The sequence below is a fragment of the Oncorhynchus tshawytscha genome, linkage group LG29 (genome assembly GCF_018296145.1).
Source record: "Oncorhynchus tshawytscha isolate Ot180627B linkage group LG29, Otsh_v2.0, whole genome shotgun sequence".
Taxonomy (NCBI): Eukaryota; Metazoa; Chordata; class Actinopteri; order Salmoniformes; family Salmonidae; genus Oncorhynchus; species Oncorhynchus tshawytscha.
Genome location: NC_056457.1, coordinates 20116074 through 20141814, shown reverse-complemented (window position 1 = coordinate 20141814; position 25741 = coordinate 20116074). Strand labels below are relative to the sequence as shown.

The 25741-nt window shown below is 43.7% G+C and overlaps 1 protein-coding gene across 2 annotated transcripts in view; it reads right to left on the bottom strand.

Annotated features, from left to right (window-relative positions):
- The window catches only part of xylb (xylulokinase homolog (H. influenzae)), a 65538-nt gene that overhangs the window by 37077 nt on the left and 2720 nt on the right, over positions 1–25741 (bottom strand). For both annotated transcript variants that reach the window (XM_024392634.2, XM_024392635.2), the window contains 9 exons: positions 25494–25559; positions 25124–25196; positions 23442–23560; positions 21141–21222; positions 18840–18880; positions 15969–16084; positions 8751–8866; positions 8368–8441; positions 7616–7712 (listed from right to left, as the gene is read on the bottom strand). In XM_024392634.2, the coding sequence (XP_024248402.1) occupies positions 7616–7712; positions 8368–8441; positions 8751–8866; positions 15969–16084; positions 18840–18880; positions 21141–21222; positions 23442–23560; positions 25124–25196; positions 25494–25559 (784 nt within the window). The remainder of the gene's footprint in view (positions 1–7615; positions 7713–8367; positions 8442–8750; positions 8867–15968; positions 16085–18839; positions 18881–21140; positions 21223–23441; positions 23561–25123; positions 25197–25493; positions 25560–25741) is intronic.

The window sequence follows — 25741 nt, the reverse complement described above, 5'->3', positions numbered from 1 at the left end:
TCGGGGATAGTCACATTAGAAGGGGTGGGAGATGAGTAAATGTTGGACGGGCAAGGAGGCATGGCTGAGTCAAATAGGAATCCTGACTTAATGAAGTGGTGATTAAAGAGCTCAGCCATGTGCTTCTTGTCAGTAACAACCACATCATTAACTTTAAGGGACATGGGCAGCTGTGAGGAGGAGGGTTAATTCTCCAGGCCTTTAACCGTTTTCCAGAACTTCTGCTCCTTAAAGTAACTAACTTTTGACCTTCCGGATAGCCTGAGTGCACTTATTTCTCATTTGCCTGAGCAAGAGCCAGTCAGCCTGAGTATGCGTGAGCCTTTCGCCAAATGCAATTCTTGAGGTGTCCACATACTTTTGGTCATGTAGTGTATATCTATCTATCAATCTATCTATATATATGTATACAGTGGGGAGAACAAGTATTTGATACACTGACGATTTTGCAGGTTTTACTACTTACAAAGCATGTAGAGGTCTGTCATTTTTATCACAGGTACACTTCAACTGTAAGAGACGGAATCTAAAACAAAAATCCAGAAAATCACATTGTATGATTTTTAAGTAACTCATTTGCATTTTATTGCATGACAGATGTATTTGATACATCAGAAAATCAGAACTTAATATTTGGTACAGAAACCTTTGTTTGCAATTACAGATATCATACGTTTCCTGTAGTTCTGGACCAGGTTTGCACACACTGCAGCAGGGATTTTTGCCCACTCCTCCATTCAGACCTTCTCCAGATCCTTGAGGTTTCGGGGCTGTCGCTGGGCAATACGGACTTTCAGCTCCCTCCAAAGATTTTCTATTGGGTTCAGGTCTGGAGACTGGCTAGGCCACTCCAGGACCTTGAGATGCTTCTTACGGAGCCACTCCTTAGTTGCCCTGGCTGTGTGTTTCGGGTCGTTGTCATGCTGGAAGACCCAGCCACGACCCATCTTCAATGCTCTTACTGAGGGAAGGAGGTTGTTGGCCAAGATCTCACGATACATGGCCCCATCCATCCTCCCCTCAATACGGTGCAGACATCCTGTCCCCTTTGCAGAAAAGCATCCCCAAAGAATGATGTTTCCACCTCCATGCTTCACGGTTGGGATGGTGTTCTTGGGGTTGTACTCATCCTTCTTCTTCCTCCAAACACGGCAAGTGGAGTTTAGACCAAAAAGCTCTATTTCTGTCTCATCAGACCACATGACCTTCTCCCATTCCTCCTCTGGATCATCCAGATGGTCATTGGCAAACTTCAGACGGGCCTGGACATGAGCTGGCTTGAGCAGGGGGACCTTGCGTGTGCTGCAGGATTTTAATCCATGACGGCGTAGTGTGTTACTAATGGTTTTCTTTGAGACTGTGGTCCCAGCTCTCTTCAGGTCATTGACCAGGTCCTGCCGTGTAGTTCTGTGCTGATCCCTCACCTTCCTCATGATCATCAAATCAAATCAAATTTTATTTGTCACATACACATGGTTAGCAGATGTTAATGCGAGTGTAGCGAAATGCTTGTGCTTCTAGTTCCGACAATGCAGTAATAACGAGCAAGTAATCTAACTAACAATTCCAAAAAAACTACTGTCTTATACACAGTGTAAGGGGATAAAGAATATGTACATAAGGATATATGAATGAGTGATGGTACAGAGCAGCATAGGCAAGATACAGTAGATGATATCGAGTACAGTATATACATATGAGATAAGTATGTAAACCAAGTGGCATAGTTAAAGTGGCTAGTGATACATGTATTACATAAGGATGCAGTCGATGATATAGAGTACAGTATCAACGTATGCATATGAGAAGAACAATGTAGGGTAAGTAACATTATATAAGGTAGCATTGTTTAAAGTGGCTAGTGATATATTTACATCATTTCCCATCAATTCCCATGATTAAAGTGGCTGGAGTAGAGTCAGTGTCATTGACAGTGTGTTGGCAGTAGCCACTCAATGTTAGTGGTGGCTGTTTAACAGTCTGATGGCCTTGAGATAGAAGCTGTTTTTCAGTCTCTCGGTCCCAGCTTTGATGCACCTGTACTGACCTCGCCTTCTGGATGACAGCGGGGTGAACAGGCAGTGGCTCGGGTGGTTGATGTCCTTGATGATCTTTATGGCCTTCCTGTAGCATCGGGTGGTGTAGGTGTCCTGGAGGGCAGGTAGTTTGCCCCGGTGATGCGTTGTGCAGACCTCACTACCCTCTGGAGAGCCTTACGGTTGAGGGCGGTGCAGTTGCCATACCAGGCGGTGATACAGCCCGCCAGGATGCTCTCGATTGTGCATCTGTAGAAGTTTGTGAGTGCTTTTGGTGACAAGCCGAATTTCTTCAGCCTCCTGAGGTTGAAGAGGCGCTGCTGCGCCTTCCTCACGATGCTGTCTGTGTGAGTGGACCAATTCAGTTTGTCTGTGATGTGTATGCCGAGGAACTTAAAACTTGCTACCCTCTCCACTACTGTTCCATCGATGTGGATGGGGGTGTTCCCTCTGCTGTTTCCTGAAGTCCACAATCATCTCCTTAGTTTTGTTGACGTTGAGTGTGAGGTTATTTTCCTGACACCACACTCCGAGGGCCCTCACCTCCTCCCTGTAGGCCGTCTCGTCGTTGTTGGTAATCAAGCCTACCACTGTTGTGTCGTCCGCAAACTTGATGATTGAGTTGGAGGCGTGCGTGGCCACGCAGTCGTGGGTGAACAGGGAGTACAGGAGAGGGCTCAGAACGCACCCTTGTGGGGCCCCAGTGTTGAGGATCAGCGGGGAGGAGATGTTGTTGCCTACCCTCACCACCTGGGGGCGGCCCGTCAGGAAGTCCAGTACCCAGTTGCACAGGGCGGGGTCGAGACCCAGGGTCTCGAGCTTGATGACGAGCTTGGAGGGTACTATGGTGTTGAATGCCGAGCTGTAGTCGATGAACAGCATTCTCACATAGGTATTCCTCTTGTCCAGATGGGTTAGGGCAGTGTGCAGTGTGGTTGAGATTGCATCGTCTGTGGATCATTGATGCCCCACGAGGTGAGATCTTGCATGGAGCCCCAGACCGAGGGTGATTGACCGTCATCTTGAACTTCTTCCATTTTCTAACAATTGCGCCAACAGTTGTTGCCTTCTTACCAAGCTGCTTGCCTATTGTCATGTAGCCCATCCCAGCCTTGTGCAGGTCTACAATTTAACCCTGATGTCCTTACACAGCTCTCTGGTCTTGGCCATTGTGGAGAGGTTGGAGTCTGTTTGATTGTGTGTGTGGACAGGTGTCTTTTATAGAGGTAACAAGTTCAAACAGGTGCAGTTAATACAGGTAATGAGTGGAGAACAGGAGGGCTTCTTAAAGAAAAACTAACAGGTCTGTGAGAGCCGGAATTCTTACTGGTTGGTAGGTGATCGAATACTTATGTCATGCAATAAAATGCAAATGAATTACTTAAAAATGTGATTTTCTGGATTTTTGTTTTAGATTCTGTCTCTCACAGTTGAAGTGTACCTATGATAAAAATTACAGACCTCTACATGCTTTGTAAGTAGGAAAACCTGCAAAATCTGCAGTGTATCAAATACTTGTTCTCCCCACTGTATATATGTGACATAAAGGCACATACATCCTCAATTGCATAAGTATGCGTGCGTGTGTGCCCACGCACTGACGCACACAGACCCACACACACACACACAAGCATGCACTCAAAGACTATAGACCCAACCCAGAGTAAAACGTTCTGTGGGGAAAAAAAGGGCATATATAAATTTCCAAATAGAGTTGCTAGATGGAACAATCACTTGAGTTACATGAGAATTGTACATCTGTCAGTAAGTACAGTGCAGAGCTGTAACACTACAACAGTAGCTTACATGGCGTTACAGATGATGACAGAATCCGTGTTTGTCTTGAAAGAAAGGCTCCGGTGTATAAAAAATAATAGCCAATATTCTTCATAAAATGAAGCTATGCTGTCAAAGCACTACACTACACATCGTAACTTGTATAGCTATTCCTGATGGGAGGACATCATCTTAAAGGAATGTGCCACAACCAAACATGAAGACCGTAACACATTGTTCCTTCCTCCTTTCCTTGAAGTTATCACTGACTTACTGTAACACAAATAGATAGGCGTAAACAACAGTGCTCGGCTATGAAAAACAAACTGACATTTACTCCTGATGTACTGACCTGCTGCACCCTCTACAACCACTGTGATTATTATTTAACCCTGCTGGTCATCTATGAATGTCTGAACATCTTGAAGAACGATCTGGCCTTAATGGCCATGTACTCTTATAATTTCCACCCGGCACAGCCAGAAGAGGACTGGCCACCCCTCAGAGCCTGGTTCCTATCTAGGTCTCTTCCTAGGTTTGTGCCTTTCTATGGAGTTTTTCCTATCCATTGTGCTTCTACATCTGCATTGCTTGCTGTTTGGGGTTTAAGGCTGGTTCTGTCTAAGCACTTTGTGACACTGAAATCTGCTGATGTAAAAAGGGCTTTATAAATACATTTCATTGACTGATTGATTGATTGAGTTTTATCACACAGCTTTCACCAATCCAGCAATGCTAGATCAGGGATTTCTTCAAGGAAGGAAGGATGCATGTTGATAGTATCCATCCACTCTATCGATGTTTCCTCAGTGGCTTGTCCTCTTTAAAGTAGCCAATGCCTTCCTCCCCCTGGCTGGAACGTATCAAAGGCCAGAAGCAGGGGGAGAAGAAAAGAGGGGGATACATGGTAGGAACAGGATGGCTGGATCGAAGGAGGAAGTAAATAATTCAAGGAGAACACCATGTCTGGCTGGATAATCAATGTTCCTTAGCGGTCAGGGAGATTAATTTATAAAGGCCCTCAAAGAGACTGTATAAAGAAGATATGGCCTAGGCATAATTGATTAGATTGACATCATCATCACCATTCATATCTAATATTATCATTACCACAATTATTATCATTACCACTGTCATCAAAAGCAGCAGCACTACCACCACCATTATCATCACTGCCACCACCACCATTATTATCATCATCACTGCCACCACCACCACCACCATTATCATCACTACCATTATCATCACTACCCCCGTCATCATCTTCACAATCATTTGTTTTACTTGAGGTCAGAAGTGACATTTAAGTCAGTCCTCTCCTCTCCTTTTTCTGTGATTAATCCATATCCTTTAGAGAGAACTGGTCAGTGCTGAGCAGGACATAAATCTACAAGCTTACAAGATGACTAGCGGTCGGAGTGAAATAGTCACTAGATTTAAAGAAGGATTCAAGAAGGGAGAGGGAGAGAGAGAGAGAGAGAGAGAGGAGGGGAAGGGACGGGACATGAGGAGGAGAGAGAAGAGAGGAAGAGACATGAGAGGAGGAGAGAGAGAAGTGAGGAAAGGACATGAGAGGAGGAGAGAGAGAAGAGAGGAAGGGACATGAGAGGAGGAGAGAGAAAAGAGAGGAAGGGACATGAGGGAGGGGAGAGAGAAAGAAAGAGAGTGAATGAGAGTACAGAGGGAAAGAGAGACAAAGAGAGAAGAGGGAGGACCAGAGAGAGAGAGCGAAAGAGAGAGCAGAACACAGTGCTCTTTAATAAACTGTAACCCGGGCGTCCCAGTCAACAGGAAATCACTTCTTCAGGATGTAAATCAACATGATCGTTCATAATATTCCATTTGAGATGGATATAACATAACCTCTCTCTCTGTCACGCCTGCTCCCGCTCCTCCTCCCTGGCGCTCGAGGGCGCCAGGCTACCTGTCATCATACACTCCTGTTACCAACAATACACGCAGCTGCGCTCATTGGACTCACCTGGAATCCTTCACTTTGTTGATTACCCCCTGTATATCTGTCTGTTCCTTGGTTGTGTTTCCTGTGTCCGCATTGTTCCATATTGTGATTGTTATTTGTCTGTGTTACCCGTGTGCTGACGCTGTTCCTGTCTCGTTCCATGTCCGTTCCATATTAAAATGTTTGACTCCCCATATCTGCTTCGCCTCTCCAGCATCAGCCCTTGACACTCTCTGTGTGTAGCTAAATCTATAGAATTAAATCAGTTTAACTTACTTTGTCTGATAGGTCATTCTAGGACAACAGAGAACATAATATGTAGTTGAGTTGCATTTCCCACACTCAAATACTGTTAAAAAAGACCTATAGTGTCAATAAGAGGGTTTCCTTTTAATAAAGAGTGATCTGTCAGTATGTGAATACATTATTCATTACTATTGATGGCCAGTGAGGGTCTTATTTGAAGTTAAATTCTCTGGCAGAATGTTGACCTTCGGTGACGAGTGAGTGAGATTTCAGCTTAGCCAGGCTACACATGCGCACACGCTCGCACGTACACACATATAGGACCAGCCCCAAACGTCATAAGAGAAATCAGCATCAATCGATGTACAAACCTGCCTGTCTACAGTATCTATCTAACCTGGTAGGCTCTGACTCCTGAAACTCTCTGGGAAAAGTCTACATTTGAGCATTTCATTTTGCAATGGCTTTGAATTGAAAGGATGCATTGAGAAATAGCAATGTGGTCCAGAGTGATTCCAATGATGACAGATGGACCAAACTGCTTGCTTTGTATGAAGGCAACAGACAAACAGATCCCTCATGGACTAATTTAAAATATCCACCTTGGCAGTAGTCAATGTGCTTTAATTGAACTAGCATCATCTGCCAAGATCCATACAGTAGCAGTTAGTAGAAATATCCTAACGGATCACAATATTACTCTGTTCTTTTCTCCTTCAGCAAATTTGACTGCAATAATGGACTTCTTTTACGGGGGGCTAAAAAAAACAATCTGCCGCTCGATACGAGGTCCTCAAGGCAAAATCACCGCCTTTGATTAATCACTAAAATTCTGGACCAATATAGAGCCAAAATTGAGTCTGCCAAATAGCTGTGATAAGTGAGTGCGAGGGGTAGCCTATTCAGTCCTCATGCTTCAATATCTTTGAGGCATTCTGTTCCCTTCCGGGGGTTTTTGAGTGAAACTGCATCCAGCCACTATGCTAAAAGACTACTGATACTGACCACTGTGGAGAGAGAGGGACAGAGATAAGTGTGTGTGTGTGCGTGTGTGAGTGTGAGTGTGAGTGTGAGTGTGAGTGTGAGTGTGAGAGTGAGAGTGAGAGTGGGAGAGAGAGAGAGAGATGAAGAGAAGATAGATGAAGGAAATGCCAGGGGGAAGAAAATAGTAAAAAAAATAAAGAGCGAGTAGAAAATAAGAAAAGAGAGAGAGAAAGTCAATGTACAATAATGAGTTAGGAGGGAAGCAAAAAATGACTACGAGAAAGAGAGAGAGAGGAGAAAGAGAGAGAGAGGAGAAAGAGAGAGAGAGAGGAGAAAGAGAGAGAGCGGAGAAAGAGAGAGAGAGAGGAGAAAGAGAGAGAGAGGAGAAAGAGAGAGCGGAGAAAGAGAGAGAGAGAGAGAGAGAAAGAGAGAGAGAGAGAGAGAGAGAGAGGAGAAAGAGAGGGAGAGGAGAAAGAGAGGGAGAGGAGAAAGAGAGGGAGAGAGGAGAAAGAGAGAGAGAGAGAGGAGAAAGAGAGAGAGAGGAGAAAGAGAGAGAGAGGAGAAAGAGAGAGAGAGGAGAAAGAGAGAGGAGAAAGGAACTGCATCCACTCACTGATCTTATAACCCAGCTTTTCGGCGTGGACCCTCTTTGCCAGGAACTGTCCCTCAACCAGGGCTCGGATTTCCCCCTGGGCGGAGAAGCCGGCTACCTGAGTGGGACGACAGGGAAGGGGAACACAAAGAGAGGCTTTTGGAACGCAGGCAAAGGAGCAGGGGAGTAGATGGGAGATTCCTGCCCTTACAGAACTTTCTTTGACTGGGGGAATGGAGAGCCTCATTCCCACCGGGCTAAGTCCCCACCCCTTCTGACCTCTCTCCTCACATCACCCTGTATGACGTCTCCTAATCCTCCGGCTTCACCGCCCCGTTGAAGGAGTTCACAAGGATAAGGAAAAGCGGGTGACAGCGATACTGTAGCCTCGCGTGACTTATCTTTGTCTGTCTTGGACAAGGGCTCCGGTTGCTGTTTTGAAACCATTCATTGGTCAATAAAACATTGATCGATAAAAAAACTACATGCATTAATCTCTTACTTATGAATGACTTTATGTGCTTGTACATCTTTTCGTTTAGATGGAAACAACAGAGAACTACCGTTTCCAGTTTTTCATTTAGATGGAAACAGAGAACTACCGTTTCCAGTTTTTCATTTAGATGGAAACAGAGAACTACCGTTTCCAGTTTTTCATTTAGATGGAAACAGAGAACTACCGTTTCCAGTTTTTCATTTGAATTGCAAATAGAATCCCATCCATAATTTGACTTCCTTCAATACACAGCAATACACAGAGTCTTTGCACTGACCTTCGTATTTTCTTTGTCAAATCTGTGAACTCCGACTGCAGACGGTGTGATTTCCATGGCATCAAAGTAAATCCCTGGAAGAGAACGTTAGATGCCAGCCCATTCAGAATCAGTCAGCACCACATCAAAGTAAATCCCTGGAAGAGAACGTTAGATGCCAGCCCATTCAGAATCAGTCAGCACCACATCAAAGTAAATCCCTGGAAGAGAACGTTAGATGCCAGGCCATTCAGAATCAGTCAGCACCACATCAAAAAGATCAAGCCGTTATCTGAAAACCCTGCCATTATCTGAATAAATCTGGGGCCTACAGTCTCTAAATCAATCCAACTTGATGACTAAAACAAATCTACTGATAGATACAGCATGTTTGACTTCATCACCTATGTTCCCGTTGTTCCCTGTTGGTGTAGTCCTCAGGACCGAGGAGAAGACTTCCCATGACCCTCCAGCACACTTGTTTCTGATCCTCTCTCTGGTCAGGGAGCCATTCTTATAGCTGGCAGGAAGCATATAAATATATATATATACACACACACACACACACACACACACACACACACACACACACACACAAACACAGATTTACCTGGGCTGACATACCATCATTTAGTATAATTGAATTCAAAGCAAGCCATCTACAGTAGAAGCCTGAGCATCCTTCCCGATTTTAATCTCCTTTGTGTATCAGCTATTATGAGTAAAACCACTTATTTTATAATACTCTATTTTACCGTAGATTAAAACATTATGGAACAGGAGTCATACAGACAGAAGATAATGATGAGTAAAAGATGTCAATGTCACTTGGTGTGTGTGTGTGTGTTTGTGCGCTTTGTGCAAGGTTACCAGTGGCACAATGACAAGTGGCAAATTTGTTTTGGACTGTATGTGACAGAGTTATAGTTCAACAAAGTCTCAAAGAATTCAATTAAATGTCAATGCCACATAACGATCGTCAGTATTAGGTACCAAGGTTATTGCAGTTGTGTTTTTATATTTGTTTTTATTTCCACTCGTTTTGTTATTTATGATTTAGTTTTCAGATCCACTTTACTAGTTTTTATTTAGTTTAAGTTTTCTAAAAACAGATATTTCATTTTTATATGATTTAGTTTCAGTTTTAATTTAATGTTAGGGACATAAAGGGCCTCCTGAGTAGCACAGCGGTCTAAGGCACTGCATCGCAGTGTTACAGCGTCACTCCAGCCTGGGTTTGGATCCCAGGCTGTGTCACAACCGGCCCGACCAGGAGTCCCATATGGCGGTGCACAATTGCCGCATTGTTCAGTGACCCAGTGTCGTCCGGGTTAGGGGAGGGTTTGGCCCAGTGTCGTCCGGGTTAGGGGAGGGTTTGGCCCAGTGTCGTCCGGGTTAGGGGAGGGTTTGGCCCAGTGTCGTCCGGGTTAGGGGAGGGTTTGGCCCAGTGTCGTCCGGGTTAGGGGAGGGTTTGGCCCAGTGTCGTCCGGGTTAGGGGAGGGTTTGGCCCAGTGTCGTCCGGGTTAGGGGAGGGTTTGGCCCAGTGTCGTCCGGGTTAGGGGAGGGTTTGGCCCAGTGTCGTCCGGGTTAGGGAGGGTTTGGCCCAGTGTCGTCCGGGTTAGGGAGGGTTTGGCCCAGTGTCGTCCGGGTTAGGGGAGGGCTTGGCCCAGTGTCGTCCGGGTTAGGGGAGGGTTTGGCCCAGTGTCGTCCGGGTTAGGGGAGGGTTTGGCCCAGTGTCGTCCGGGTTAGGGGAGGGGCCCAGTGTCGTTTAGGGGAGGGTTTGGCCCAGTGTCGTCCGGGTTAGGGGAGGGTTTGGCCCAGTGTCGTCCGGGTTAGGGGAGGGTTTGGCCCAGTGTCGTCCGGGTTAGGGGAGGGTTTGGCCCAGTGTCGTCCGGGTTAGGGGAGGGTTTGGCCCAGTGTCGTCCGGGTTAGGGGAGGGTTTGGCCCAGTGTCGTCCGGGTTAGGGGAGGGTTTGGCCCAGTGTCGTCCGGGTTAGGGGAGGGTTTGGCCCAGTGTCGTCCGGGTTAGGGGAGGGTTTGGCCCAGTGTCGTCCGGGTTAGGGAGGGTTTGGCCCAGTGTCGTTCGGGTTAGGGGAGGGTTTGGCCCAGTGTCGTCCGGGTTAGGGGAGGGCTTGGCCCAGTGTCGTCCAGGTTAGGGGAGGGTTTGGCCCAGTGTCGTCCAGGTTAGGGGAGGGTTTGGCCCAGTGTCATCCAGGTTAGGGGAGTACATGTATGCCATTTAGAACATGCTTTTATCACCAGGTCAGTTGTAGTACAGTGGAAATAATCTTTGTCATGAATCATGTACGGTGCATTCAGAAAGTATTCAGACCCTTTGACTTTGCCCCACATTTTGTTACGTTACAGCCTTATTCTAAAATGTATTGAATTATTATTTTTCCTCATCAATCTACACACAATACCCCATAAACAAGGTGAAAAAATGTATTTAAAATAATAAACAAAAATACCTTATTTACATAAGTATTCAGACCCTTTGCTGTTAGACTCAAACATGAGCTCAGGTGCATCCTGTTTCCATTGATCATCCTTGAGATGTTTATACAACTTGATTAGGGTCTACCTGTGGCAAATTGAATTGATTGGACATGATTTGGAAAGGCACACATCTGTCTATACAAGGTCCCACAGTTGGCAGTGCATGTCAGAGCAAAACTCAAGCCATGAGGTCAAAGGAATTGTCGGTAGAGCCCCCGGGACAGGTTTGTGTCGAGGCACAGATCTGGGGAAGGGTACCAGCACTGAAGGTCCCCAAGAACACAGTGGCCTCCATCATTCTTAAATGGAGACTCTTCCTAGCGCTGACCGCCAGGCCAAACTGAGCAATCAGGGGAGAAGGGCTTTTGTCAGGGAGGTGAGCAAGAACCTGATGGTCACTCTGACAGAGCTCCAGAGTTCCTCTGTGGAGATGGGAGAACCTCCCAGAAGGGCAACCATCTCTGCAGCACTCCACCAATCAGGTCTTTATGGTAGAGTGGCCAGATGGAAGCCACTCCTCGGTAAAAGGGTTGGCAGCCCACTCAGCCCACCTAAAGACTCTCAGACCATGAGAAACGAGATTATCTGGTCTGATGAAACCAAAATTGAACTCTTTGGCCTGAATGCCAAGCGTCACATCTGGAGGAACCCTGGCACCATCCCTACGGTGAAGCATGGTGGTGACGGCAGCATCACGCTGTTGGGGTGTCTTTCAGTGGCAGGGACTGGGAGACTAGTCAGGATCGAGGGAAAGATGAACGGAACAAAGTACAGAGAGATCCTTAATGAAAACCTGCTCCAGAGCACTCAGGACCTCAGACTGGGGCGAAGGTTCACCTTCCAACAGGACAATGACCTTAAGCACACAGCCAAGCACACAGGGCTCACTTCCGGCGCCGACAGAGATGGCCGCCTCGCTTCGCGTTCCTAGGAAACTATGCATTTTTTAAATATTTTTACGTGTTATTTCTTACATTAGTACCCCAGGTCATCTTAGGTTTCATTACATACAGTCGAGAAGAACTACTGAATATAAGATCAGCGTCAACTCACCATCAGTACGACCAAGAATGTTTTTCGCGACGCGGATCCTGTGTTCTGCCTTACAAACAGGACAACGGAGTGGATCCCATGCAGCGACTCAAAAAAACGACTCCGAAAAAGAGGGAAACGAGGCGGTCTTCTGGTCAGACTCTGGAGACGGGCACACCGTGCACCACTCCCTAGCATTCTTCTTGCCAATGTCCAGTCTCTTGACAACAAGGTTGATGAAATCTGAGCAAGGGTAGCATTCCAGAGGGACATCAGAGACTGTAACGTTCTTTGCTTCACGGAAACATGGCTCACTGGAGAGACACTATCCGAGGCGGTGCAGCCAACGGGTTTCTCCACGCATCGCGCCGACAGAAACAAACATCTTTCTGGTAAGAAGAGGGGCGGGGGCGTATGCCTTATGGCTAACGTGACATGGTGTGATGAAAGAAACATACAGGAACTCAAATCCTTCTGTTCACCTGATTTAGAATTCCTCACAATCAAATGTAGACCGCATTATCTACCAAGAGAATTCTCTTCGATTATAATCACAGCCGTATATATCCCCCCCAAGCAGACACATCGATGGCTCTGAATGAACTTTATTTAACTCTTTGCAAACTGGAAACCATTTATCCGGAGGCTGCATTCATTGTAGCTGGGGATTTTAACAAGGCTAATCTGAAAACAAGACTCCCTAAATTTTATCAGCATATCGATTGCGCAACCAGGGGTGGAAAGACCTTGGATCATTGTTATTCTAACTTCCGCGACGCATATAAGGCCCTGCCCCGCCCCCCTTTCGGAAAAGCTGACCACGACTCCATTTTGTTGATCCCTGCCTACAGACAGAAACTAAAACAAGAGGCTCCCACGCTGAGGTCTGTCCAACGCTGGTCCGACCAAGCTGACTCCACACTCCAAGACTGCTTCCATCACGTGGACTGGGATATGTTTCGTATTGCGTCAGATAACAATATTGACGAATACGCTAATTCGGTGTGCGAGTTCATTAGAACGTGCGTTGAAGATGTCGTTCCCATAGCAACGATTAAAACATTCCCTAACCAGAAACCGTGGATTGATGGCAGCATTCGCGTGAAACTGAAAGCGCGAACCACTGCTTTTAATCAGGGCAAGGTGTCTGGTAACATGACCGAATACAAACAGTGCAGCTATTCCCTCCGCAAGGCTATCAAACAAGCTAAGCGTCAGTACAGAGACAAAGTAGAATCTCAATTCAACGGCTCAGACACAAGAGGTTATGTGGCAGGGTCTACAGTCAATCACGGACTACAGGAAGAAATCCAGCCCAGTCACGGACCAGGATGTCTTGCTCCCAGGCAGACTAAATATCTTTTTTGCCCGCTTTGAGGACAATACAGTGCCACTGACACGGCCTGCAACGAAAACATGCGGTCTCTCCTTCACTGCAGCCGAGGTGAGTAAGACATTTAAACGTGTTAACCCTCGCAAGGCTGCAGGCCCAGACGGCATCCCCAGCCGCGCCCTCAGAGCATGCGCAGACCAGCTGGCCGGTGTGTTTACGGACATATTCAATCAATCCCTATACCAGTCTGCTGTTCCCACATGCTTCAAGAGGGCCACCATTGTTCCTGTTCCCAAGAAAGCTAAGGTAACTGAGCTAAACGACTACCGCCCCGTAGCACTCACTTCCGTCATCATGAAGTGCTTTGAGAGACTAGTCAAGGACCATATCACCTCCACCCTACCTGACACCCTAGACCCACTTTGCTTACCGCCCAAATAGGTCCACAGACGATGCAATCTCAACCACACTGCACACTGCCCTAACCCATCTGGACAAGAGGAATACCTATGTGAGAATGCTGTTCATTGACTACAGCTCGGCATTCAACACCATAGTACCCTCCAAGCTCGTCATCAAGCTCGAGACCCTGGGTCTCGACCCCGCCCTGTGCAACTGGGTACTGGACTTCCTGACGGGCCGCCCCCAGGTGGTGAGGGTAGGCAACAACATCTCCTCCCCGCTGATCCTCAACACTGGGGCCCCACAAGGGTGCGTTCTGAGCCCTCTCCTGTACTCCCTGTTCACCCACGACTGCGTGGCCACGCACGCCTCCAACTCAATCATCAAGTTTGCGGACGACACTACAGTGGTAGGCTTGATTACCAACAACGACGAGACGGCCTACAGGGAGGAGGTGAGGGCCCTCGGAGTGTGGTGTCAGGAAAATAACCTCACACTCAACGTCAACAAAACTAAGGAGATGATTGTGGACTTCAGGAAACAGCAGAGGGAACACCCCCCTATCCACATCGATGGAACAGTAGTGGAGAGGGTAGCAAGTTTTAAGTTCCTCGGCATACACATCACAGACAAACTGAATTGGTCCACTCACACAGACAGCATCGTGAAGAAGGCGCAGCAGCGCCTCTTCAACCTCAGGAGGCTGAAGAAATTCGGCTTGTCACCAAAAGCACTCACAAACTTCTACAGATGCACAATCGAGAGCATCCTGGCGGGCTGTATCACCGCCTGGTACGGCAACTGCTCCGCCCTCAACCGTAAGGCTCTCCAGAGGGTAGTGAGGTCTGCACAACGCATCACCGGGGGCAAACTACCTGCCCTCCAGGACACCTACACCACCCGATGCTACAGGAAGGCCATAAAGATCATCAAGGACATCAACCACCCGAGCCACTGCCTGTTCACCCCGCTATCATCCAGAAGGCGAGGTCAGTACAGGTGCATCAAAGCTGGGACCGAGAGACTGAAAAACAGCTTCTATCTCAAGGCCATCAGACTGTTAAACAGCCACCACTAACATTGAGTGGCTGCTGCCAACACACTGACACTGACTCAACTCCAGCCACTTTAATAATGGGAATTGATGGGAAATGTAAATATATCACTAGCCACTTTAAACAATGCTACCTTATATAATGTTACTTACCCTACATTATTCATCTCATATGCATACATATATACTGTACTCTATATCATCGACTGTATCCTTATGTAATACATGTATCACTAGCCACTTTAACTATGCCACTTTGTTTACATACTCATCTCATATGTATATACTGTACTCGATACCATCTACTGTATCTTGCCTATGCTGCTTTGTACCATCACTCATTCATATATCCTTATGTACATATTCTTTATCCCCTTACACTGTGTATAAGACAGTAGTTTTGGAATTGTTAGTTAGATTACTTGTTGGTTATTACTGCATTGTCGGAACTAGAAGCACAAGCATTTCGCTACACTCGCATTAACATCTGCTAACCATGTGTATGTGACAAATAAAATTTGATTTGATTTGATTTGAAGACAATGCAGGAGTGGCTACAGAATGTCCTTGAGTGGCCCAGCCTGAGCCCGGACTTGAACACGATCGAACATCTCTGGAGAGACCTGAAAATAGCTGTGCAGTGACTCTCCCCATCCAACCTGACAGAGCTTGATAGGATCTGCAGAGAAGAATGGGAGAAACTCCCCAAATACAGGTGTGCAGAGCTTGTAGCGTCATACCCAAGGAGACTCGAGGCTGTAATCGCTGCCAAACGTGCTTCAACAAAGTACCGAGTAAAGGGTCTGAATACTTATGTGAATGTGATTTTTCAGTTTTTTTAAATGTGCAAAAATGTCTAAAAACCTGTTTTTGCTTCGTCATGATGGGGTATTGTGTGTAGATTGATGATTGTGTGTAAAAAAATGATTTAATACATTTTAGAATAAGACTAACGTAACAAAATGTGAAAAAAGTCAAGGGGTCTGAATACTTTCCAAATGCACTGTACCTGAATGCCTGAGAAAGAGCTAAGTTGTTCATTAAATTATACTTCACTAAGAGAACTGAGTCTATAGGCTTAGTCTAAACCCTACTCTATAGTCCTACTGCAACATCCATGGTCTGTTTCTGCAAAGCCATACTGTTTCTGCTTCTGTAAGTTTTCAGAGCGTATTGGCTCTAGATCTATTGTGACGGGATGTGGCGCTTCTTCGCCATTTGTTAAATGTATACCATTCTAACGTGAACTGCGGGGGAACTACTTTGTTTCTGAAGTCGTGGGGGTAGTGTGGGAGGTGTTTACCATATCAAAGCCATATAGGAGGAGCGGTCCACTGGGTTGCAGAAGATGTGTCCTTCCACTGTGGGCCTCGGCTCTTTGATCCACAGGAAGACTGTGTCGCTAGTGCCAAGACTCACCTGGGAGTGAGGAAGATAGGAAGACGGAAGGAGGAACAACTTATATAACCACTTATATAAAATATACCTGAGTGTACAAAACATTAGGAACACCTGCTCTTAAAATGACAGACTGACCAGGTGAAAGCTATGATCCTTTTGATGTGACTTGTTAAATCCACTTCAATCAGTGTAGGTGAAGAGGAGGAGACAGGTTAAAAAAGGATTTTTAACAGACACTACATCAAAGGGAAAATTCTAAATGTTGACAGCCTCCCTGTACAATATTTGTTTTATGATTTGCTACATCGCCCTCCCAACTCAACACACCTCATCTCACAGTTTGTCACCCTTTTCTCCAAATACATAAAGACCTGGGGTAAAGAGTAAAATATTAAGATCTCAGATGTTCTATGGGGAGAAGCCCTGTCTACAATTCACTCCTGTTCCGTCAATGCCAGATATCAATTGATACAATACATAGTCAGACATAGACTTCACTACTCCAAAACCAAAGACCCCAGGTCTCCCCACTGTGTGACACTATGTGACAAAGGTAAAGCCTCAGAGGGTTCATTAACTCATCTTTTTTGGCTCTGCCCCCTACTTAATCATTTTTGGGGGAACATTTTTGATTGGTATTGAAAGGTATATGAGACGGCCATCGACCCTGATGCAGAACTCACTCTCTTTGGCTTCTCAGAGTCTGTTATAAATGGTCCTATGAGGAACAACAGGCTCTGATGTTTGGAATGGTGGCTGCAAAAAAAATATCCTCACAGAATGGAAGTCACCCACCTCCCCTTGCTTCCATAGATGGTTAGCAGAAATTATTAACACCATTAACTTGGAAAATATGAGTTTTTTCAGGACTAACTCCTCCAGCAGATTTCGGGTCTGTTTCTGGACCGTCTGGACAGAGACTGACTGTGAACACTGACTAGGAACGCTCACTATTGTTGTAACTGTCACTGTTGCTCTATTCTTGTCCCATGTCTTGCTTAAGCAATACTTCCTTTCATGTCTGGCAGCTGTGTTTGGTCATTTTTTTGTGTGCTTTTTTTTGTTGCACTAAATTGCAAGAGAAAATCCTTTGATTTTAAAGCCTTGAGATAATTGGGACATGTATTGTTTATGTGTGCCATTCAGAAAGTGAATGTGTCAAGAACTGCAATTCTGCTGGGTTTTTCACACTCAACAGTGGGGGGGGGGGACAACTTAGCTCTTTCTCAGGCATATTTCTATGATTCTCATGCTTAAGTTTTGTTTTTGCATCTTTTACTTTTGGTTTTGAACACAAGTTTCAAACTGATGAAAATACAATATTTTGGGAAATAATTTTTCACAGCGGTTAAATGGTACAATGATTCTCTACACTATAGTTGCTTGTTTTGTCACATAAACTGAAATTAACTATAAAACAATTTGCAACCAGCAAATGGCAGAGCGATTTCTGCATAATGCATCTTTAAATGGCAAGTGCAATAATTTGGTAAAAAATAAATAACAATATTATTCTTTTTTTTTTTTTCCATTGTGATTTATCAGGGGGTGCAGCTGCAACCTCAGCACCCCTACTTCCCGCGGATGTTGATTACTTTTTTCAAATCCAATCATTTTCACACATGGATTCAACGTCATCACATTACATTTTTTGGTTTGAATTACGTGGAAACAACGTTGATTCAACCAGTTTTTGCCCAGTGGGTTGCTTCTTAGCAAAGAGCAATTTCTCAAGCAAGAATTTTGCTAGGACTGTCTGGGAGTGATCTGAGTAGGGAGAGAAATTTTGAAAACTAGCTGTTATTGGCAGAGGATTGGAACTTTGGTTGAACTTTTCTTATTATCTATTAACTAATTTACCAGACAGGCCAAACTCCATCGCACAATTTCACAGTATTATTCCAACCTCTTAGTGTGGAAATATATATAAAACACAGGAAATCACGTTTTTGACTGCAATGAGCCTTTAAGTGAAGACATGCAAAACAAAATCTGATTAGAGTAAGTGAATTATATTTGGTTGTAGGTTTCTGAAGTGATTTGGAAGCCGGTAGTCAAAGCGCATCTTGAAAAATGTGTGATTCCCTCATTTAGGTGAAGTTCAAAGCGAGAGCTGTAAATGTGTTTAATGCGCTGATTCTACCAAGTGTTCCGTTTGATGATGAAAACAGCTTGAAATTGCTCCTCGTCGGACAACGGCGGACCTCTGGCATGAATGATTTAATGCCATGGAACCTACATGTGGTCCTTAACATAGCTTCCTTGCACCATATTACTCTACTGCTGCAGCTAAAGAGGCTGTATGGAAGTTTAGTTGCAAATTGTTCACCTCAATAATATTAATCAATTTCTTATCTCCTAAAACCACAACATCCTTGCTCATGGGTCTAGGGAGGTGTGCCCTTGTGTCCAATGAGGTAATTTCTGAGTAGACTCAGAAGCAAAAGTTCTGTACCTCTTTAAGCACTGAACTGCAACTTGATAACATTTGAGCCCTATACCCTTTAATTGGCTATGATATGATGTACTGTGCTTGTGCAGAAAGAAAGAAAGAAAGAAAGAAAGAAAGAAAGAAAGAAAGAAAGAAAGAAAGAAAGAAAGAAAGAAAGAAAGAAAGAAAGAAAGAAAGAAAGAAAGAAAGAAAGAAAGAAAGAAAGAAAGAAAGAAAGAAAGAAAGAAAGAAAGAAAGAAAGAAAGAAAGAAAGAAAGAAAGAAAGAAAGAAAGAAAGAAAGAAAGAAAGAAAGAAAGAAAGAAAGAAAGAAAAGTTCTTACGGCTATGTCTCCTTCCTGTAACCTCATCCCAGCCAGGGACCCTGGAATAAGAAATGAAAACAGCATTCATACTTGAAACACACTAATTGAAGATTGAAAGCCAGTAAGAAAGTATAGTTCCCTTTAGCCCACGTTCCATTCATCTCTCTTGCCTTGGCCCTTTAAAATGGGATGTGTCTGTACAACAGACACAACATAGACTCTCTCAGATCTACTTGAGTCACTGAACATGTCATACCGTATTGAGACGTTTAACTTCAATTCCATCCACAGACTGTGACCTAAGGTTACCTATGGTACACAATTAGAAAATAAGGTGCAATCTGAAACAAAAAAGGGTTCATTGGCTGTCCCCATGGGAAAACCCTTAAGAACCCCTTTTGGTTCCATGTAAAACCCTTTTGGTTGCAGGTAGGGTTCTACATGGAACCCAAAAGAGTTCTACCTTGAACCAAAAAGGGTTATCCTATGGGGTGTATACTGTGTATTGTCATTGTTCTGTATGGACAATAAGGTATACAGGTATGGCCCATAACGAGGTATACAGGTATGGCCCATAACGAGGTATACATGTATGGCCCATAACGAGGTATACAGGTATGGCCCATAACGAGGTATACAGGTATGGCCCATAACGAGGTATACAGGTATGGCCCATAACAAGTCCCAACTTTCTGCTGTTGAGTTGGGAGTTGCTGGGCAGATCTTTTACATGTTTTAATTTTGGGGGCTTCAGAGGGCGGACCTGGTGGAAAGATGTATTAATTCCAGTCTATTGGATTTCTTGGTGACCTTGCATAGAGCGTTAAATCAATCTTTCCCGTGCTGTGACGCATACACACGCAGACCCCTGAAAGGACGACAGTCCCAAGAAAAATGGCCCTCGGACTGGATTCTCATTTCAATTTTTCACCGGCGTTCAAGTCTGAAGCTTAGGAATAATTTTGAGAATTTCATATCTGTCATTGACCTTAAAAAATGGTTTGCTGCGATGATTTATTGGAATGTAATAGTATAAATATATTGATAAGTCGACATCTTTATGTATTAGTGTGTAGAATAAATACAATCCATATACCTCCCTGAGCCACTAAATCATTCTCAAATCTGGATGAAAATATTAGGGCTTGTTTAGGCAAGACACAGCGGTCATGGGCATCTAGTTAACCTCAATACTTCTGTCCCTTCATATCTCAGAAAATGATTTCAAGTGAGTTTTTTGCATACATGATAACTATTAATGATACTCTTATCTACATATCAATCAACAAACAATTTGAATTAAATTACTGAATGCACCATGGCTCTTCAAATCTTAGCATAAGCCCTGTACTGATCAACTAGCCTCATCGATTATTACAATGATCAACTAGTATAAATTTGAAGACAGCCATCTCACTGTCTAGTCTATGCATTCATAACCAACTCCTTGTGTATCCTGCCTCCCCTTCATCTACTGTATCACACCATGGATAATATTTCATTATATCCAGGCAATTTCAAAACGGTATCAATTAGTCCATTGGCTATTGTTTGGCTGCTCAAACCGAGCTGTGCTGAAAGAGCTAAATCTCAACCGACTGTGCCAGACTCCCTCACACAACCACCGTCTGGGCGTCGCCCGCCTTTTAATTGGTCGTAAAGCCCCTTTTATGCATATGACACTGCTGAGCGGACTAGCGGAGAGGAGAGTGGTCTAGGCTTGTTTCAGTGTTTACGTTCAGCTGGCCGCCGCGGCATTTCATTGGAAAAGCACAGAGTCACCACCTCTAGTCTACAAACACGGGCAGCACACGGCACAAGTTGCATGGCGATAGTCTTAAAGGCATAGTTTGGGATTTTTGGCGATGAGCTGTACCCAAAAATAAAATAAACTAGTTAGTTTTGCGAGCCAATGCTATCTCTAACTTCCTTCATACTGGACGCAGAGACATAAATTGTATCCACGAGTTCATCTGACTCTGAGGAAGTATATAAAGAGCTTCATTGCCAAAATCCCAAACTATCCCTTTAAACCAGTGCTGCTTGCTTGGCGAGGGGCCAGCTCTTCTCTCCGTTCATCAGGTTTATATCAAGCTGCCTGGGAGGAGGGCGAACATGTGACCACCGCCGCCATGCACTCTCATTAGAATCTACACAACATCCACGTGTAGGATAGGAGGAGTGGAGGCGCGGAGGAGGATCACTGGAGCAGATCAATGCAGTCAGTACAGTGCTACTGCCACCCAGTGGCCAGATGACAGAAAATAGAAAACAGAGGCCCCTGACAAAGACAGCATCAGAGCATGATAAAACTCTTACCTGGGTTATCCCCAGTGAATGCCACCACCTTGCAGTCCTCTGGGAAGCCATAACGAGTGACATGGTAAGGAGAGAGGAGGCCCTGTGGAGGGGAACCAGGTGAGGTTAGCGTTTATAGAAGAGGATGAGGAATAAGGAGATGTGAACAGTCCAATGTTAGCTTTAGCAGTTCAACAGTCATCAGCGTTTCCTATGGATATTGTGCACAGCAATCAGTCCTTGACTTTTCCTAAATAACTAGAATAGACATGAACCATCTAAGGTGGGATAAAGGTCAGACATTTATCTGCACGGTGTAGATGCGGTAAACGCAGACGTTCCATTGACCAGATTGGCACACATTCAAGAAATCTGATCTAACAAAATAGATATTCGTCAAATCCGTCATGACCTTTAGAAGTTGTGCCTTTTTAAGTTTTGAAGAAGTGACTGCTAAATGCTTACTCCCGGCTCGCATAAACTGGTTAGCATAACTAGCATAAAGCAATCGCTGGTGGTAGTCAAATTTGTTTAAAACTGTAATGCAGTTGATTGGCAACGATGGCATGAACATGTGTTGGGGTTGACATCCATACAAGCATTATACTCAGCTTTTTACCTCAACATGAAATACACATGTAAACAATAGACTAAATGTGGGAAAGTTTTGCTGGATGGCAATGAGGAGACTCGGTATCTTACCCCCACGGCCCTTTCCTCCACGCGTTTCCATGGCAATTCCATTGTTTTGGTCGAGTTCGATTTACCTCTTTACCGCATCTATGTTTGTTAGCGAGCCACCAGTTTTAGAGCAATGATTCTGATAATTTTTCTAATTAAAATGCCAATATGCCAACATTCCATTCAAACAAATGCACTCAATCCACAGCCACACATTGGCTAAAATCAGTTGATGATAGGATTTACTGTAGACAAGTTGTAAAAGTACTGATATTGTATCATATAATAGCACTCACAACTTTCCCAAACATTTACGGTCTGTTTACATATATTTTAAGGCTATATATACAGAAAGTGTATAAAACCATATAAACTGTATTTAGAATTATATGATCATATTTTAGGATGACAATAATTATATGACACAATTTCTGATACATCACATGCCGTACTTGTATTTTACTGCATAAATAAAATCAGGATTATGTCTCTACTATGACAGTACATCACTGGGGCCAAGCTTCCTGCCATCCAGGACCTATATACTAGGCGTGTCAGAGGAAAGACCCCAAAATTGTCAGACTCCAGTCACCCAAGTCATAGACTGTTTTCTCTGCTACCGCACGGCAAGTGGTACCAGAGCACCAAGTCTAGTACCAACAGTCTCCTTAACAGCTTCTACCCCCAAGCCATAAGACTGCTGAACAATTAATCAAATGGCCACCGGACTATTTACAGTGACAACCCCCCCCATTTGTTTTGAACACTGCTGCTACTCGCTGTTTATTATCAATGCATAGTCACTTCACCCCTACCTCCATGTACAAATTACCCCCTGTATATAGCCTTTGTTATTGTATTGTGTTACTTCTTATAATTTTTAAACTTTTGTTTGTAAGTAAGCATTTCATGGTAAGGTAGTATCAGATAGATTGAGGTTTCCAAAACACGTAGCTTTGCCAAATAACTCTCAAAATTGAAGAGATTAGCTCTCATTTAAAAAAAATAAAATCTATTTGTCTAAGAATATCCGCTGTTCCTGTGCGCTCCACACGTGAGCACGCAGTAGCAGATCGCCTACAGTAACATAAACTAAAGAAAATGCTTTTGTTCATAGAATTTAAAAAAAAATCTGTATTCTAATGTTACCCAAGACCTTCATAAACACAACCAAAGGATAAGTTTTCCGATAGTATATATGAAATTATTTTATTAGACTGTTAGACTGTTCATTGGTGTAGTACGGGGGTAGTGAGGCCCGGCAGTTTAAGTGTTACGAGGATCCAAAGACAAACAAGTGGAGCTGGGACGAAAGCCTTGATGGCCCCAGTTCTTTATCCAATTATTGCCGGAGCCCTCAGGCTGACCTACAACTCTTCAAATACAAACATTTGAATATGAGGTGATACGATGGATATTATGTAGCCTACATGACCTGACCCAAGGACTTGCAACTGATGAATTCACCAAAAACGTACTTATTTTACAATGAAAATGTAAAACAACCTTCCATGTGAGATGAAATCACAGCCCATTCAAAAGTTGATTTGCATTCCTTATCAGTTGCCCAACCAGGAGAATAGACAAAAAAATAGCAACACATGGTCAAGAACCATGATAATGCATATAGGGGTATCTCACCAAGACAGCTGAAGAATGCACAGGGGCTCCCAGCCTCTCCTCCAGGTGAGGAGCAGTAGCCTCAAGACAGGAGTCTGCCCACTGTTTGCTGAAAATGTCCATCAAATTCATCCCTGAACCTTAATAAAGGAGAAGAATGAACATGTCACAAATCAGAACGACTGATCAATCCAATCCAAAGAACATAGAATATACAGTGCACCTCAATGCAAGTCAATTTGATTCAAATGCGGATCACAGAACCGAGTGTAACAAATGTTTGGGTAACTCTTAATAATGACTTTCATTAAAAATCATGAATAAACTATTAATACACTTTCTACGCATAAGTATTTCATTATTTCTATACATTTATAAACATTTATATTGTCTTATTATAAATGTTTTTATTAACTCAATCCAATCTCACTAATCTGAATATGAATTTATGTTATTCATAAACTGTAATGTATGTTATCACAGCACTGTGGTATACTTCTATGTATATGCCAGATATCATTGTGCTGATAGACTAGAATGTCATGCGCAAAATTGTCACAACTACTGTAATCTTCCTGTAAGATAAACAAGACATTTCCCTCATATTGCCCTGTTATATATTGTAACGAAATTCAGGCGAAAAACAGGCTACATGACTTGATTACAATGTCAAGCTGGTTTCAGTGCTGCTGATAACAGATGGGAGAAAAATCCATTGGCGACCTTACTGCACAAACACAATGATGATTGTTATCCAGCAGACCTTAAAAGAATGGTTCTGCCAGGTAAAAACATTGTCATGAAGTAAGTGTCAGAGATAAGTTCACGCCAACGTGGAGAGTTAACCCACTGTGTTCCCATAGTAGGTGATGTTTCAAGCAGGCTGGGGTAAAGTAATATGGTCTGAAACAGCTAACTCTTTAAGGATTAGTTTGTTTTTGTATTTAACCTTTATTTAACTAGGCAAGTCAGTTAAGAACAAATTGTTATTTACAATTACAGCCTACCAAAAGGCCTCGTGCGGGGACGGGGGCTGGGATTTAAATAAAGAAAAAGACAAATTCAAAAATAGGACAAAGCACACATCACGACGAGAGACAACAGAACACTACATAAAGTGAGACCTAAGACAACAGCATAGCAAGGCAGCAACACATGACAACACAGCATGGCAGCAACACAACATGACAGCAGCACAACATGGTAGCAGTACAAAACATGGTACAAACATTATTGGACACAGACAGCAGCACAAAGGGCAAGAAGGTAGAGACAACAATACATCACGCAAAGCAGCCACAACTGTCAGTAAGAGTGTCCATGATTGAGTCTTTGAAGGAAGAGATTGAGATAAAACTGTTTAAGGAGGATCTTCACTCCCAAGGTATTTGTTCCATAGTAGTTGTACTTAAATGTTATATTATAACATGTCATAATGCAGGATAACTTTATATTAGGGTAATGTTTTCACAGGTATTTACAATGAAATGATGTGCTACCAATAGGTACATTCTTGTGCTAAGTGGTAACTAAACTGATAACAAATTGTACATGCAGTACTCATATTTGTTTTAATAAATCCCAAAGAGAAACAAAAAAGGGAAGCATAGCTTGCTATTGTGTAGTAATTTCTGTACCATACAATAAAGTGCTACCCGATAACAAATCATCATTAACCATTATCATCAGTGCCAGTACCTTACCGTCACTGTAATCAATAGCTGCATAGCTGCCCAGGAAGAGAGAGGCAGCAAAGCTGCTGACCAATGAGATTCTCTGAAAAGAATAGCAAAAAAATAAGGGGGGAAATATTTCAGACAATTACAGAACTAGTGAAATTCTATCTAAAATTCTATTGATCTTTCTGTCCTACTAAATCAACACAGAATATGTTCCACAAAGAGAGCAGAATTATCTGGCATTTTTAGAGCCCTATTTACCTTAATGTATTGAATTCACACAGATATGTGACCTAGAGTAGCTTACCAATGGTGTATATAAATCATTGGATTTAACATAAGACAATGGGGAATGGTGATAGCAGACAAGTAAAATGGGCACATGTCACCTCACCTCTGTGTCCTCGTACTTCTCTGGTTGGGCCTTGTAAATCTTGGCAATCTGATTCCCAGTGAAACGCTGAAAGGTAATGTTATAGAATTGATTAAAAAAAAGGTCAGTGCCTTTAGTAAATATTGGATCCCCCACATACGTGTACACGTGTTACCTGTGTCCATATCACTTGGAGACATGTATGATTGAAGTTACTTGTAAACAATGAGTAAAGTAAGTGTCAATTAAGTCTATCCATCAAATCCATC